The sequence below is a fragment of the Micromesistius poutassou genome, assembly GCF_964030765.1.
Source record: "Micromesistius poutassou genome assembly, chromosome: 6".
NCBI lineage: Eukaryota > Metazoa > Chordata > Actinopteri > Gadiformes > Gadidae > Micromesistius > Micromesistius poutassou.
In genome coordinates, this window is record NC_140276.1 from 18,326,684 (window position 1) to 18,343,155 (window position 16,472).

At 43.8% G+C, this 16,472-nt stretch overlaps 1 protein-coding gene across 3 annotated transcripts; it reads left to right on the forward strand.

The window, feature by feature from the left end:
• Positions 1–10,977: 10,977 nt before the first annotated feature.
• Positions 10,978–16,264, forward strand: LOC311345453 (phospholipase A and acyltransferase 4-like). Of its 3 annotated transcripts, XR_014633678.1 has the most exons (8): positions 10,978–11,098; positions 11,513–11,539; positions 11,639–11,742; positions 12,156–12,418; positions 13,985–14,065; positions 14,177–14,253; positions 15,255–15,640; positions 15,808–16,264. XR_014633678.1 is itself a non-coding variant. In XM_084469855.1 (7 exons), the coding sequence occupies exons 2-7, from the start codon at positions 11,517–11,519 to the stop codon at positions 15,331–15,333; spliced, it is 627 nt and encodes a 208-aa protein (XP_084325981.1). In that variant the 5' UTR covers positions 10,978–11,098; positions 11,513–11,516; the 3' UTR covers positions 15,334–16,264. The 3 variants fall into 3 exon arrangements, 2 of the variants coding, with proteins under 2 accessions (XP_084325981.1, XP_084325982.1); XM_084469855.1 differs by having other exon boundaries at positions 15,255–16,264; XM_084469856.1 differs by lacking the exon at positions 14,177–14,253 and having other exon boundaries at positions 10,979–11,098; positions 15,255–16,264.
• Positions 16,265–16,472: the final 208 nt, after the last annotated feature.

A 16,472-nucleotide genomic window follows, 5' to 3' on the forward strand; every position in this document is an offset into this window, starting at 1 on the left:
TCAAATCAATCAAATCAATCAAACTATCAACTATCAACTATCAACTATCAACTATCAACTATCACTTATCACTTATCAACCAAATACAAAAATATTTTTCCAAAATAATTTCTCCCTGCAAATAAATAAATCTCTAGTCTGCCGCAGGCTCAGCCAGGAGATCTGATAGAGATCTTCCGTGACCTCTACCAGCACTGGGCTGTGTACATTGGCGATGGATTTGTTGGCCATTTGGCACCGCCTTGTGATTAGATCGGGCCCAGAAAATCAAGCCAGACCCTACCATGAGCCCGTGCACGTTCTGTCCGAGCCCGGCCCGGCCCGACACATAAACTGTAATTATCAGCCCGAGCCCCATTTCAACCCGACAATTTTTTTAATGCCTGGGCTCAGTGGCGGAGCTAGACTTTTATACAAGGGGGGGATTGTTGACGGTGGGGGGGGGGGGAGGCCGAGAGCCTGCGAGTGCACTTTCAACGAAACATGCAGTGAACTGTCCATCAACTAGGGTGGCACCTAGGGTGGCCAATCAGGTTCCAGGGGTGGCCAGTGCCACCCTGGCCCCCCCTCTGGCTCTGCCCCTGCCTGGGCGGTTATATCTGACGTTCTCAAATAAAATCCGGAGTTGTTTAAACGACAGAAATCTGTTTAGAATTATCTTAATGAATAATGCAACAAGGATGAAGCATGTAGCTGCGCTGTTTGTTTATTCAGAATGGAATGGATCGCAAATAGATCTGAGTGAAGAAACGTGAACAATGATGAACACAGACAACGAACAAGAATGAACTAGTTGATGGCCTAGGAGTAGGCCTAGGCTACTATAACATTTAAACAAGGTTTTATAATAGGCTAAATAATTATTTTAAACTAGCAGCGTGCCGCACTTAATGCACTGGACAAAGCCGACACATGTTGTCACTGCCCACCACTTGTTTGAAATGGTTCCAGACCTCAGACTTTCCTCCAGACTTGCTCAACGTTAATTCTCCTGATTTTATTTTATTCTTTACGTCTCCAAGCTCCATGTTGCACTTCAGCTGCACAGCACAGCGGGCCGTAGTGATGAGTGGAGGAGACACGCGTGCTGCAACATGTGTGGCCTCTTTTTTTTTTACTTTGTGGAACTTTGTACACATTTGTAACTTAGGCCTACTCTGCTAAATATATATAGGCCTATAATATTTATGTTTAGGGCATAGCTTTCTCCTCAGATTAGGCCAATAAAAAAAAAAACGCTTGATCAAAGGCCCGGCCCCACCCGCCCCGAGGGTAGTGGTGGGAAATATCGGCCCGACCCGGCCGGCAGGTCGGGCTCGGGCAGAGAATCTAAACTCTACCTGGTTGTGCAGGAGGCCCTTGAGTCCGTCTGCTTAAAGCTGCCCTACTGCGTCTTTCAGAGCAACTGCAAGCACTTTGCTACCAAGCTGCGCTACGGCAAGGCCCAGTTTCGACAGGTATGATGTAGCATCACGTCTTTGCCCCATGCCTTGCAGAATGGCACTGCTTTTGCATTTGTATTTTTTTAAGGGGTGTGGGGATAAGCAACACAAATCGATTTGCGTCATTGTAGAGGAACCAAACACAGCCCTACTGTAACGGGTCGGGAGGGGACCCGAATGCAGCAGTCGGCAATGACTTATTTAACACGTTCTTTATGGACAGTTGGAAAATATCACAGTGGGGTAAACTTGCTTTGTGGGTAGACACAGAGCGTCCTGGGAGGACATGCCGTGGGAGTCGGGGCGGAAGGCACTAATATTCATCAGAGACCTCCATCCTCTCATCTTCGGCTGTTTTGCGGCAGTCCGGGACGGCCCAGGTAGTGACGGCGGAGACCTTGGCTGAGTCCATCAGTACAGTCCCCCTCCCTATGACTTAGCCCAGGAAGGAGACACGTGGGACGTGGAACTCGCACTTCTGACGAAGAGGGAGTTCTTTAATAGGCGCTGCAGGACCGCCTGGACCTGGTGGATGTATTTGTCTCTGGACTGGGAGAAGATCAAGATGTCGTTGAAGTAGACAAACACAAACTTGTTCAGCATATCTCGCAGCACATCATTCACCAGGGCTTGGAAGATAGCCGGGGTGTTGGTGAGGCCGAAGGGCATCACCAGGCACTCGTGGAGGCCGGAGGGGGTGTTAAAAGCAGTCTTCCATTCGTCCCCCTCGCGGATCCGAACCAGATGATAAACGTTGCGTAGGTCGAGCTTGGTGGAGGTGGTGGCGCCTTCTAGGAGCTTGAAGGCGGATGCGATGAGAGGCACTAGGGTGACGGTTCTTGATCGTAATGTTGTTCAACCCTCGGTAGTCGGTGCAAGGACGAAGCGTCTTATCCTTCTTTGCAACAAAGAGAATTCCCGCTCCTGCCGGGGACGAGGTGGATGATGCCCACCACCAGAGAATTATTAATGAAGGTGTCCATTGCTTCTTTCTCAGGGGCGGCCAGGGAGCAAAGGAGGGGCCGCTGGAAAAACACTGGGAACTTTGGAGACGGAAGCTATACCGAAGACGGTATGAAACACAATTTATTGCAGACGCTGTTGTGTCTACGGATACAGAGATTCATGTGAATCCAGTTCACTTCATGACACATTAAGCTATAACTCTTAACCTACTCAATAACTGATATTTACAGTGTATATGTATCAGATTTGGATCAGGATCAATCCATAGCACTTCACTGAAAGAAATTACTTTTAGAATTAACTTTAAAAAATCTTTGCAATAAATTGAAGTAACTTTAATGCTGTAATATCAAGTACAACTTACTTGCCAGCATCAAGTAAAGTGAACTTGCTACCAACCTTTGTGAAAATATTAAGTACATTTTACTTAATTATGTCCATATAGGAACATCATGGTCATCAAAATATTGTCTATAATATTTAGTTTTATGAACTGAATAAGTTGATTTTACTATACTTTTTCTTTTTCAATTACTCAGTTATATTTAGTTGTTTGAACACTGAAATTATGTACATTTTGTGTAACCTCCTCCTTCCCGTTTCATCTGTAATAAGTTGTTCTAGGTTTGGGTTTTCCTTTGACGTAGTGTTGTGCTGGTGTGTGCTGGTAGTCTCTGGTTAACCACTAAAGTCCCTGCGCTCTCCTTATGACAGGACCTCCCACCACAGGAGCGCTGTGTTCTCGTGGCGTGCCCACAGCGGTGGTGGGGCTGGGCATGGGCCTGTGTCTCGGGGCTCAGGCCGTCTTTGGAGGCGAGCTCAAAGAAAAGAAGGATACGCAGTGATTGACCTCCAGATCTGTTGACCTCCAGATCTGTTGATCTGGAGGGGCTTGATTACTACCAGCAGAACATGATTGACACATTTATTTTACCTCAAACATGCGTAAACTGGCAAGTCATACATTGCCTTTCGAATTCAGGGGGTGGATTAGGCTAATTTATTTGAGCAATAAACATACAATAACATACAACAAACATACAATAATCAGAGGTCTCAGATGGGAGTTCACCCTGCGTCTCCCTAAGAGCTTCACAAGGAGAACTCCTATGCATTGGCCAAAGCAAGGCCTTCTTATACAGTGGCAGACAGGTCTCAGGACGCTGAGAACAGCTCTGCTCCCCAATAAAACTTTTTTTTTTTTTTTTTTCTTTGTCAGGGACAATGCAGTGCACATTATTACATACATAGCTATCACAGTCAATGCCATAAAAATGTCTGTAGATGTGTTACATAAAAGGTTTCTAGCCGTTGGCTAATTTGCAACCCCAGTCCCTGGTCAGACCTTTCTAAAAACATGTTGTAGTCCAAAATGTTTCTAAAAAGTGTAGTATACGTGTGCATACACCTCTCTATACACATAGAGACCAACAAAACATCAAGGGTAATCTTAGTGTTCATACCCTAACCACCATACACATCAGAACAACCACAACATACATAGGAACATCACAAACAGCAAGTCACGTAACACAACCCCCAGACACCCAGCCGCCCGCAAGCTCTCACTTGTACGGACAGCCAGCCACAATATACTCAAATACAATAACACAGACAGCAAATCACATACGATACAACCCCCAGATACCTAGCCGCCCGCAAACTCTCACCTATGCGAACAGCCAGTCACACACACACACACACACACACACACACAACATACAACAACACAGACACAAAACATCACATCACGTGCGACACAACCCCCAGATACCCAACCCCCTGCAAACTCTCACCTATGCGAACAGCAGGTATCTACACAGACAGTACAGTAAAACATAGACAATAGAGTGAGTGTCTTAGTGTCTTAGTGGTCACATCCCTGATTTACTTTCAGCCAGTGTTTTACCTTACTGCTAAATGTTTTCAGTTCTGTTTGTGTTTTTAGTTCTATCGGTAAGTCATCCCAAAAGCGGGTTCCTATTACTGAAAAACATGACTGGCCGAAAGAAGTTTTGCGCCCCTCTACTATGCAGTTACCACCCACTGCTCCCCTTGTGGCCGCGCTCCTTGACTTTGTTTTCATGACAAATGGACAAAGTACAGAGGGCACAAGATTATTTGCGCATTAAAAAATTATTTTAAGAAAAGAAAACTTTTTAAAAAATTGTCAAAACGTAATAACTTATATTTTTGTAAAATTAAACAGTGATGTGATGTTATTGGTTTCTGGTCCATTATTTTCAGTGCCTGTTTGTATAATGATGTGACTGGTTTGACGGTTGTCTGGGAGGCTTGGCCCCATACGGTAATACAGTATGATAAGTGAGAGAGTATCATTGCATGAAAGAACAATAAAGCTGCCTTGACCGGGATGTGATGTCTTATCATTCTGAAGCAGTTTAGGTTTGTCCGGACAGTCTTGCAGAGTTTCTTAACGTGTTTTTTGAAATTAAGTTGTGAGTCTAAAATAATACCTAAAAATTTGAATTCATCCACTTCCTCTATAGCCTCTTGGCCTATTTTAATGGTGCATTTGGCTTTACCTCTTATAGAAAAGCACATTGAGACAGTCTTTTTGATGTAAAGCGTCAGGTTATTTATTACTTGTTACTGTCATTTCAAAATAACTAGTTACATTACAATATTACTGTCTTTGAATTGTAAGGCATTACACTACTTTTACATTACTTTTGCATTACTTTCGCCAAAATAAAAGGAAATATGGATTTGGTGTTCAATAGATCTTGTGTTCAATGCAGCTCATTACACAGCAGTGATGTGGTATGGCATAAAGACTGAGCTAGGCTTAAGGCCAACAAAAGTACAATATAATGGTCGCAGTTATGGCTCATGGTGCAATATATTTTATAATAGAAATACTGTAACTTTAGGTATTCATATTGAAATCAATAGAGCTAGAGCCTACTACTGTACAGTATACTGATCTTTAAAATGTATATTCCTGTTTTGACCTAACCAGATTTATCATGACATGAGCATTACTACTATGAACAAAGCCAAGACAACAGTTTTGACTCTTCAAATAAAGTGACCATATTTATTTAAAAATAAATATACAATTTGAGACAATCACAAAATTCACAATCCGTCAATGTCATTAACAATGTGTTTCCCTGAACATTGAGTGAACTAAAAACCAATAGGTATTATGCTTTGTCAGCAGATAAAACATTTGACGCTATTTGGGCCTTTCACCATCTGCTGAAGACTGTGTTTTGACAGCAGTGTCTTTAATTTCCTTCTGCGATTTTTCTCTAGCCAATTAATATTAAAATCACCAAGTAAAATCGATTCTGTGCGAGTATTTATATGTTTAAGAAGTTTATCTAGGTCATCATAAAATGAAGCATTGTGCGATGGTGGGTTATACAGTGCTACAATATTAAAATTCATCTACGGCGATAAAGCAACCTTCAACGCCAGTCATTCTAATGGTGTATTCAGTTCGATTTCGTTACATTTCAGACTGTCTCTAACATAGAATAATACTCCCCCCCAGCCCTTGTCTGATGTTCTTTCTTGTCTGTAGCATGTATAGCCAGGGACGTCAATCAAGCTGGTCGGAATGTTACTATGCAGCCAAGTTTCACTCAGTGCTAAAAAGTCTAAGTTAGAGTCCGTTAGAAGATCTTCAATCTGGTCACGTTTTGGCAATATACTCTGAATGTTCAAGTGTCCGCCCAATATGCCCTTTGGTTTAGACGTAGGCTCCCATATTACTCTTGCATGATTTACAGTCTGAAGGAATCCGAATTCACGTTGTTTTCTTGCTGATTGAATCATACCGTTGACCCCTTCAGTTGCCACTCATGCAGTCCATTTGTCGTTGCATTTGCCGGGGGAAGGTGAGTAGTTGGGCCAGGGTTTAACTGCACGTCCCCGGACAATAGGATCAGGATCAGGAATACATTGAAATCATGCCGATTGCCTCTTCTCCGATTGTTTTGGTTGCACGGCGTGCCGCGACGCTGGTGATCTGATTGTTTGGTGATCGAGTAGATGGCAAGATATCAGTGTCCAAAGAAGTATAGCCTCGGTATTTCGTTTATATTTACCGCCTGGTCATTGATGTCTTGGGATAGGCCTATTTGCTTGGATTGGTTTTGTTTATTCACGTTTATATGTTGACCAAGTGGCAACAGCAGGATCCAACAGCAAAGCAGCAGTGCGCAAACATTTCCCTCATATTTAGGATTGTTGTTTGATGATAGTCTTTGTTTTGTTCTAGAGCCAGTAAATGTTTCATTAAAAGCAAGGGCTATCAAGCCGAATAATAGCAGAAAAAATTAGTAAAAGACAGATGAAACTCCTCATGATGTTTGATGGAATAATCCATATGTTGTTTCCCCTCCATCATCCAAGCCCTGTCTCCTATTCCTTGCACTGTCCAGCCACCTCACTTGTTCCCAGTGTTCTCTAACGTTAACCTTTGACCCTGGGGTAAACCGGTCACAAGGGAGCAGGGCTCCCCTTATGCATTCTGCTACTTCATCTGAACACAGGAAACTGTCCTTTAGACAAATTATTGGATTTGATCATTGACTATTATAATGTGGGGAGTCGCACGGTGACTTCTCAGTTGGATCCTTTGACCCTTGACCTCCCCAAGGGGGTCAGGGAAAAGGCACACCCACCAAAAGGCAGTTAGAGAAACAGAAAGTGGAAGTCTAACTTTCCTATGCCTGCTGTTGCCCGTGGTTTCCTCTGGGCTCCAGCCTGTGTCTGACCCAGCGGTTCTCAAAGTGTGCGCCCCACTGGTGGGGAATAGAGACGTGCAGGTGGGGCGCGACATACGGGAGGAAATTTCACTGAAATATATACATATTTCTTATGGTAAGAGCGAAAGCTTGACAGTAGGGCTGGGTGATATGGACCAAAAGTCATATCTCATATTTTCAAGCAGAATGTCGATATAAGATATATATCAATATTTGTTCATGCAATAAAATAGGTGCCGTCGCCGTGCTCCAACTCGTCATTCTATATCGGGGACGCCGCGTCGCTGTGCTCGTTAACCTGCTTTGCTGATTGCAAACTCAATCCTAAATTTGGGTGTAGGCCAGGGTAGCTAAACATTTTAAAATTAGTCAGTTAAAAACAGTCGGAGCAAAATGTGGCAAATACATGTTTCGCGATGAAGGGGATTTAAAAAAGTGACGCGAGTGGAAGAGCAGGGCCGTCTGGCAAGCCGAGTATGCCACAATTTGCCATCAATGAAACGCGTTCTGACCAACTTCACACGTTCCAGAACGTGTTCCAGTTTTCCAGCACGCGTGCCAGAACGCGTTCCGGCACGCGTGCTGAGACGCGTTACAACACACGTGCTGGAACACATTCTGGGCCGTGTTTCAGCACGCGTGCTGTTAATATGCTAATGAGCTCCTCCCCTCAATTTTCTCAGCCAATACACACACAGACAACATCGATCGAGTCCAGAGATCGCAAATCTTTCCTGTTGCAACGTTTGCTCAAACTTGTGTTAGTTTAGTGCAGGGGTCAGCAACCTTTTCAACATGCAGTGCCATTTTGACATTTTCTCGTTAATGAGTGTGCCATAAGCAACAATATATTAAGTATTAAGCTGAATTATGACACTGTGACCAAAAACATTTCCAGAAGACCTGGAATTGTATTATTTCCATATAGTCCACAATCATGCATCAACATTTGAAAGTTTTTTTGTTGTTGTTATATTTGCAAAATGGGCTTACAAATTATAATTACATAGGCCTATATCCCATCTCAAAACACTGCTTTCAGAGACTCATTCAAAGACATATTTGCATTGTAAGAAATGTAAAAAACACATTATATGAGAATTGTGATATATTTTAATTGTAATATTCCCTAGTGATACATTTTTACTGTAATACTCTCACATAGCCATATCCAGTAGCACCGAGCATAGTTTAGAGGTAATTTCCCCTCACAATCGCCAGAGGGCAGCACTGAACACATTTGACAAATTAAGCAGTAATACTCTCACATAACCTCAGAGGGCAGTACTGAGCACATTTAACAAAGTTACAAAACATTTACACTAGGGGCAGCAACGGACACACAGAGGAAGTGAGAAAACCATAGAAGAAGTCTATTCTCACCTGATATAAAACTCGGACTCCGCCATTTTAGGTCAGAATCTCTTGGGCGGCGTATCGATTAGATGTAAAGCTTAGAGATGCTCCGCGCGTGTTATATACGATCCCTCTCCTTTTGTTTCATAGACGATAGACAATAGATCAATAACCTTAACCAAATAAAGTGAGTTAAAAGCGATCCTGTCTCGGCGGCCTTTCCTGGCCTAAAATATCATAACAGAATGATGGAAACATCCACATCAATATCTTTAAGACATGTACAGGCCTTCACAGCTTGTGAAGGCCATGCATACAGGCCACTTGCAACAATATTTTAAATATTTTCTTCTTTATTACTCGCAACATAGGTTTAATAATTATTAATTCATCCCACTTCAGAACAATGCTTTCAGTAACTCATTTAAACATATTTGCACTGGGAGGAAATGCCCAAAACAGAATAGTGCAAAAAAACTGTAGTAATGATTATGCTGCCGCATTGTAGCTGTGAAAAAAAAAAAATTTAAGATTTGTTTTTATTATTATTATTATTATTATTTGCAAGTGTGCCAATGATTTTGTGGCCACGTGCCAGTGGTGGCACGCGTGCCTAGGGTTGCTGACCCCTGGTTTAGTGTATTGCGTGTCTAAATATATCTAATGAATCTTGTCCCACGATTGTCCGACTATTTTCGTTCTAAACAGAATGAAGTGTAAACCAATCATTTTAATCGTTTTTGTTTATTGATTTTTCATGCTTTTCATTTTGTTTTGTATTTTAGATATGTTCAATGTTTGGGGTGGGTGGGGTGTCGTCGTTCTTGGTGATGAGACCCACCAGAGTTGTATCGTCTGCAAACTTCACCATGTGATTGGTGCTGTAGGTTGGTGTGCAGTCGTGAGTCAGCAGGGTGAAGAGCAGGGGACTGAGCACACAGCCTTGTGGGGCCCCTGTGCTGAGTGTGATGCTGCTCGAGGTGTTGTTGCCGACTCGTACTGCTTGTGGCCTCTCACTGAGGAGGTCCAGTATCCAGTTGCAGAGGGAGGTGTTGAGCCCCAGTTGGTCCAGTTTACAGATGAGTTGTTGTGGGATTATGGTATTGAAAGCTGAACTAAAGTCTATGAAAAGCATTCTCACATGTGAGTCTGCTTTTTCTAGGTGGGTGAGGGCTGGGTGGAGAGCAGAGCAGATTGCGTCCTCAGTGGAACGTTTGGCTCGGTAAGCAAACTGAAAGGGGTCCAGGGTGGGGGGGAGGATGGACTTGATATGAGACATGACTAGCCGCTCAAAGCACTTCATAATGATGGGGGTCAGTGCCACAGGTCGGTAGTCGTTGAAGCAGGATGGAGCAGGTTTCTTTGGCACAGGTATGATGATGGAGGACTTGAAATGTGATGGAACAGCAGCTTGACTCAGAGAAGTGTTAAAGATATCTGTGAAGATATCCTTAAGCTCCTCTGCGCAGTCCCCCAGTACACGGCCCGGAATGTTGTCTGGGCCAGTTGCTTTGCAGGGGTTGATGGTGGAGAGTGCCCTCTTCACACTGTCGGCGGACAGGCACAGAGCCTGGTCGTGGGGGGGAGGAGTGGTCTTTTGTGGGCTAGTGTTGTTTGTTGCTTCGAACCGTGCAAAGAAGTTGTTAAGGTTGTTGCAACATAAACAGCGAGGAGGATTGACTTGATCTATAAATGAAGTCCCTCAATCTTATTTGGCTTAACACCATGACCAACATTCTGAAACATCCATTAACATCCACATTTGCCTCAAACAATGTTAGGTTTACAGCCCATGTCAATAGTTGTGAAATTATGTTCTTGTTGTTCTTTTAATTGTTTGTTACTCTGACCGTTCTGTTTAATATTGTGGAAAGGGTGTTAGTGAATGATTCAGAGCATGATGCATTTTAAATGGCATTACTTTTGGTCTTCATTTTTCTTCAAACAACTGTAGCTGAAAATAAACATAGCCAAATTACAACTAATAGCTTTAGTCATTGAGGGCAAAAATAGGCCCAATGATAGGCCCAGATTTTTTTATTTAGTTTTACAAATCAAGAGTAGGCCTGATTTGACTAATTGGCTTTGCATCCTTTCCTTCTGCCCTAGTCCAAGACATGCTGCCCACCAGCTTTCAAAGTACAATGCTGCCACTCCACATAAAGTGGAGCTCAGTGCCGCACACAGAGGCTGCGCTGGAAAGACGACGTAGCAGAACAGAGCGCTCTTCTATTTAATGAGGAAAATGAATTCACAGAGCATTGTTATGCACTTTACTCTCTAGTGCACTTTATTTTGGGTCGCGACCCAAAGTTTGGGAAAGTCTGATCTAGTAGCAATCTAGTATTTATGCGTGTGTCCTGTGTGTGTGTTAGGGCATTCACCTTATTGACTTTGCACTATAGTAAGTTGGATATAAGCCAAGTCTATTTCTGAGAAAAAGAGTGCCTAAGGTGATTTGTGTTTGTTATGGGCAGGCACTTCCATTATTAGGCTACGACAAAACCAAAAGCAACGCCTGAGCTCTTCACACATATTTAATTCCTCTTCAGAAACAAGCAGTTCTGGTACGTTCGACTGACAAGCCCAGAGGTAAGATAAACAAAACTGAAATAAATACGACTGCTATTTAACTTCAGTGTGTAGTTTGTGTTTTCTGAATAGTTTTTAAGCATTATGACTTTAAAGTCAGAATTCTGAGATTAAAGTCAGAAGTCTGAGATTAAAGTTAGAATTCTGACTTTAAAATCAGAATTGAATTTAAGTCATAATTCTGACTTTAAAATCAGAATTCTGAGATTAATCAGTCACATTTTTTTGACTTCTGACTTTAAAGTCAGAAAGTCAGATCTCCAAAAAGCACAGAAGTGATGGCATGATAAAATAACAATCGCCTAAAACGTGATTTGCTAGTTGCAGTATTAATGTGAGTTCTTATTATGATAATCTCATTTTAAAATTCAACCCTTTGTGATTTGTTTTTATGGCTTATTTATTTTTTGAAAGGAAAATGGGCAATTTGTGGTCAACCGCGGTGAGTCTCTGTCCAAACTGTTCAATGTCACTAGTATTGCTCTGCCTAATACGTTTTCTTACTAAAGGAGACTAAATCACATTTCCTATGTTTAATTGGAATCCACAGCCTGGGGACCTGATAGAAATCTCTCGTGGTTTATACAAGCATTGGGCGGTATACGTTGGAGACGGCTATGTTGTTCACCTGACATCAGCAGACGGTAAGTAGGCCCAACAACGCAAGGCATTTCTTAAAACATGAACCAAATTAAGGTGACATCTTTACATATTTAGCACATTTCCTACTTCAAGAAATCTTCATGCTATATTTAGTTGCAAGCCTTCTAAAAGGTCCCATGATATTATACCACCAGGTGAGTGTGTTTAGCCGTTACGTAGCAAGTTTTGAAAATCTGCCTCTTCTGATGGCCACTGGTGATGTCAGAAGAGGCCGATTTTCAAAACGGCTTGTAATGGCTGATCACACTCACACCTGGTGGTATAATATGGGAACTTTTAGATGTGAATATGGGTCTAAAAGTGGTAAAAATATTTAACAAAACATAATCCCGCTCTGTAACAAACATACAAGACATGTAATGGTTATGCCAACATTTTCCTTTGTCTTTATAAGATAATGGAGTAGGCGAAATTATCGGGTCAGGCCAGACCAATAAGAAAGCCACTGTAAAGAAAGAAAGACTGGAAGATGTTGCAAATAATAACAAGTGGAAAATCAACAATTTAATGGACAACAAGTACCCACCCCGGGAGAACTACGTCATCGTGAAGGACGCCCTCAAGCAGGTGGGCACCAAGGTGAAGTACGATCTCCTGGAACTGGAGTGTCAAAACTTCTCTATACTGCTACGCTGCGGCAAGGATGAATCTCTAATGGTGAGCCTTCCTGGTGTGTAATGTGTGTACTGTTGTTACACAGATGTAGGTTATTATAAGGTTGCAAGGGATGGGAGTATTTATCTATTTATTGCACTATTATTAGTATTATGCTGTTATTGTGGACAACAGCATGTAAGTACCCGGTATATTTATCATCACATTTCTGTTTGTGTGTGTGTGTGTGCCTGTGTGTGTGTGTGTGTGTGTGTGTGTGTGTGTGTGTGTGTGTGTGTGTGTGTGTGTGTGTGTGTGTGTGTGTGTGTGTGTGTGTGTGTGTGTGTGTACCTGTGTACTGCCTTGCAGGTCAAGTTAGAAGAATTTGCTTCTATGGCAAAATTTGCTTCTTCCTTCACAAAGACGTTGTATGACATTTTTAAGTTTATTTATCAGATTTTTCAGCATGTTTTTCATATGCAATGAAAAACGTTTTGTACACTTTTGTACTGGACTTTGTCCTTCGTAAAATACGAATTAAAGAGCGTCATGCACTTGGACTTTGTTTTTTATTTTTCTCACATTGCAAGTAATCATGCAACGTGAATATTTCTATGATTCAATACTTAGTCTATGCTTTTGGTAAGTTTGTATTTGAGCTCTCTGTCCCTCTCGTGTTTTATTATTATGTGTATGTTTATAATTTGTTTGCCCGTTTGGTATATGGCTCAGTAATAGTAAAAGTAATAGTAATAATAATAACAGTTCATTAATAGCTTACAAAAAATCTAATAAAAAAAACGTTGAAGGAGTTATTTCAGGTAGGACCGATCTAAGGTAACTCTAACCAGACATTTCAATCAGTTAAACACTTCTATCCAAAAATATTTCTTGCCGGTGAATAAGGAACAGCAATTTAATCTTCTATAACGGCTTCAAATCCTACCAGTGAGGTGGAGTCTAGACTGAGACAAACACTTGTGCTGTTTGTCACAGTAACGCAATAACAAGTCATGCACAGTCTTCCAGAGGTCGTTGGTGGAGACGAGGTCGGCGCTGTAGCCCCAGTTGTCCAGCAGCATGGGGGCCGTCACGGCCAGGACAGACACACCTCCCAGGGCCAGGACAGACACACCTCCCAGGGCCAGGACAGACACACCTCCCAGGGCCAGGACAGACACACCTCCCAGGGCCAGGACAGACACACCTCCCAGGGCCAGGACAGACACACCTCCCAGGGCCAGGACAGACACACCTCCCAGGGCCAGGACAGACACACCTCCCAGGGCCAGGACAGACACACCTCCCAGGGCCAGGACAGACACACCTGCCAGGGCCAGGACAGACACACCTCCCAGGGCCAGGACAGACACACCTCCCAGGGCCAGGACAGACACACCTCCCAGGGCCAGGAGGCCCTTGGGCAGCACGCCGTGCAGCATCTGGCCTCCTGAATGACCCTGGCTACACACACACACAGGCACACATGCACGCACGCACACACACACACACACACACATGCTTACACACGCACACACACACACACACACACACAGGGAAGGAATAAGATATGATGGAGGAACAAACATCCAAAGGGCGGAGTTACACGTGGCTCCGGCTTTGTTTCAGAGAGATGATCCTACAAGACGAACTCTGGTTTGTGTGAGTGGATGGAGCTCCAGGATTTCTATCAGTGTATTTTCTTTCAGTGTAAGTCTACACGGTGTTGATTTGAAACCTGTACACACACTTTTTCTGAGCACATTCAGTCCAGATGTATTATGCACAGATACAATGTTTTAGCTTGTCTTTCTACCACAGCAAAGTTCTCTAGTGGTCGAGTTGGTGTTCGCTGTAAGCCAATTACAAGCTTACAGATGGTTTGAAACAAATATCCGGTAAGTAGAACGCCCCGTTCAATCAAAGTTGAGCTGGTCTGCTATCAGACTTTTTCTCTTAAGTCAAAAATCAACACACAGCTATGACGCCTGTTCAGTTTACAGACCTAAGTATCACTCCGCGCCCAAGGACTCACCACCACCACCAGGTAGGCCTGCAGCTCCACCTGGTGGCGATGGAGAGGGGGTTCACCAGGCGGACCTCCTCCTGCTGGAGCTCCACCTGGTGGTGATGGAGAGGGGGTTCACCAGAGGGGCCTCCTCCTGCTGGAGCTCCACCTGGTGGCGATGGAGAGGGGGTTCACCAGGCGGACCTCCTCCTGCTGGAGCTCCACCTGGTGGTGATGGAGAGGGGGTTCACCAGAGGGGCCTCCTCCTGCTGGAGCTCCACCTGGTGGTGATGGAGAGGGGGTTCACCAGGCGGGCCTCCTCCTGCTGGAGCTCCACCTGGTGGCGATGGAGAGGGGGTTCACCAGGCGGACCTCCTCCTGCTGGAGCTCCACCTGGTGGTGATGGAGAGGGGGTTCACCAGAGGGGCCTCCTCCTGCTGGAGCTCCACCTGGTGGTGATGGAGAGGGGGTTCACCAGGCGGGCCTCCTCCTGCTGGAGCTCCACCTGGTGGTGATGGAGAGGGGGTTCACCAGAGGGGCCTCCTCCTGCTGGAGCTCCACCTGGTGGTGATGGAGAGGGGGTTCACCAGAGGGGCCTCCTCCTGCTGGAGCTCCACCTGGTGGTGATGGAGAGGGGGTTCACCAGAGGGGCCTCCTCCTGCTGGAGCTCCACCTGGTGGCGATGGAGAGGGGGTTCACCAGGCGGGCCTCCTCCTGCTGGAGCTCCACCTGGCTCTCCAGGTGCCTGTTCCTGAGCCGCAGGTCCTGGGATGGGCAGAGGGCATGGGGAGGGTGGGCTTGGTTGGAAGACAAGATCAGAACCCACTCCCACTTGCCCAAGACACATTAAAGGCTCATCTTATCTTATCTTATCTTACTTCTGCTCTACAGAAGTGGAAAAAATGGCTGGGACCATCTTTGGAGGCCGGAGCAAAGGAGAGAAGAACAGGCAGTGATTGACATCTGTTGATCTTGAGGGGCTTGATTACTACCAGCAGAACATGACTGACACATTGATTTTACCTCAAACATGCGTAAACTGGCAAGTCATCCATTACCTTTCAAATTCAGTGGTTGGATTGTAAAAAAAAAAAAAATAATGGACATTTGTTTAATTAATAATGAAGGAATTGTGCTTTCTGGAATTAAGGTGCAATAATTTTCAAATTTTGAACTTTTACACCAGCAGCACAACTAAGAAGGTGTTTTCATTCTGCGTTCTGCAGAAGCCTATGGATCTCTGGCAATAATGAAGATGCAGTATCTTTAATACATATGTAAGATGGATTTTTAACAGATAAAGTAACCTAATGAAGGACTTTAATTTTAGTTGTATTATTGTTAATCTGAAAAAAATCTAAAACCGGATGCCAAATGATACCACAATGATCCCACACTTTCCACTTCATAGAAAGAATATAACCTGTTTTCAATCTATTTTAAGGGAGGCTGGCCAATGCTTTTCTTACTGCAGACATGAAACAACGGTAGCACTGAAAAGGTGCAAGGACTATTATTTTGAAAAGGTAAGGGGAGAAACAGGGGAAGAGCAGCGGGGAGAGACAAACGAGAGGAGACCCTCACCAGGGCTGAGGTGGTGAGCTGAGTGTTAGTTGAGTGGTGAGCAGCCCTAGAAGAGATGTTGTATACCTGGAGCGAATGAATAAACCTCAAGAGTTAACATACAACGAAACTCTGTGTCAGGTGGTGTTGGATGCCTCTACAGAAACTACTTTTACATACCATAATATTATAATATGTGACTGTGGTGGGAATGTTGACCACGCCAACCGTTTCTGCATAAACTGTTTAAGACTAAAGAGTCATCCAAACTTATAACAATTAGGCACATTTATTAAAAAGAATAATAAACATACAATAGCGTGTTGCGGTGACTGCGACTGGATGCCTGGACTCTCCTTATGGTTAACCGGCCAGCACCCCATCATCCATTTAATTTGTTTTTCCTGTATGTATGTATGTCAATTATGGCCCCCACTGCTCTTCTGACCGTCCCTGGATGGAGGGTCCCCCACTCTGAGTTCCTTCTCCACATTTCTTCCTTGCTGATTAAGGGAGCATTTTCTTGCCCTTGTGGGGGCTGGGGTC

Excerpts from the sequence above, each read along its gene's own strand:
- LOC311345453 (XM_084469855.1), top strand. The coding sequence starts at position 11,517 with ATGGGCAATTTGTGGTCAACCGC. Across the intron at positions 14,066-14,176 it reads TCAGTGTATTTTCTTTCAGT|CAAAGTTCTCTAGTGGTCGA; the intron begins GTAAGTCTACAC and ends TTTCTACCACAG. Across the intron at positions 14,254-15,254 it reads TGGTTTGAAACAAATATCCG|AAGTGGAAAAAATGGCTGGG; the intron begins GTAAGTAGAACG and ends TCTGCTCTACAG.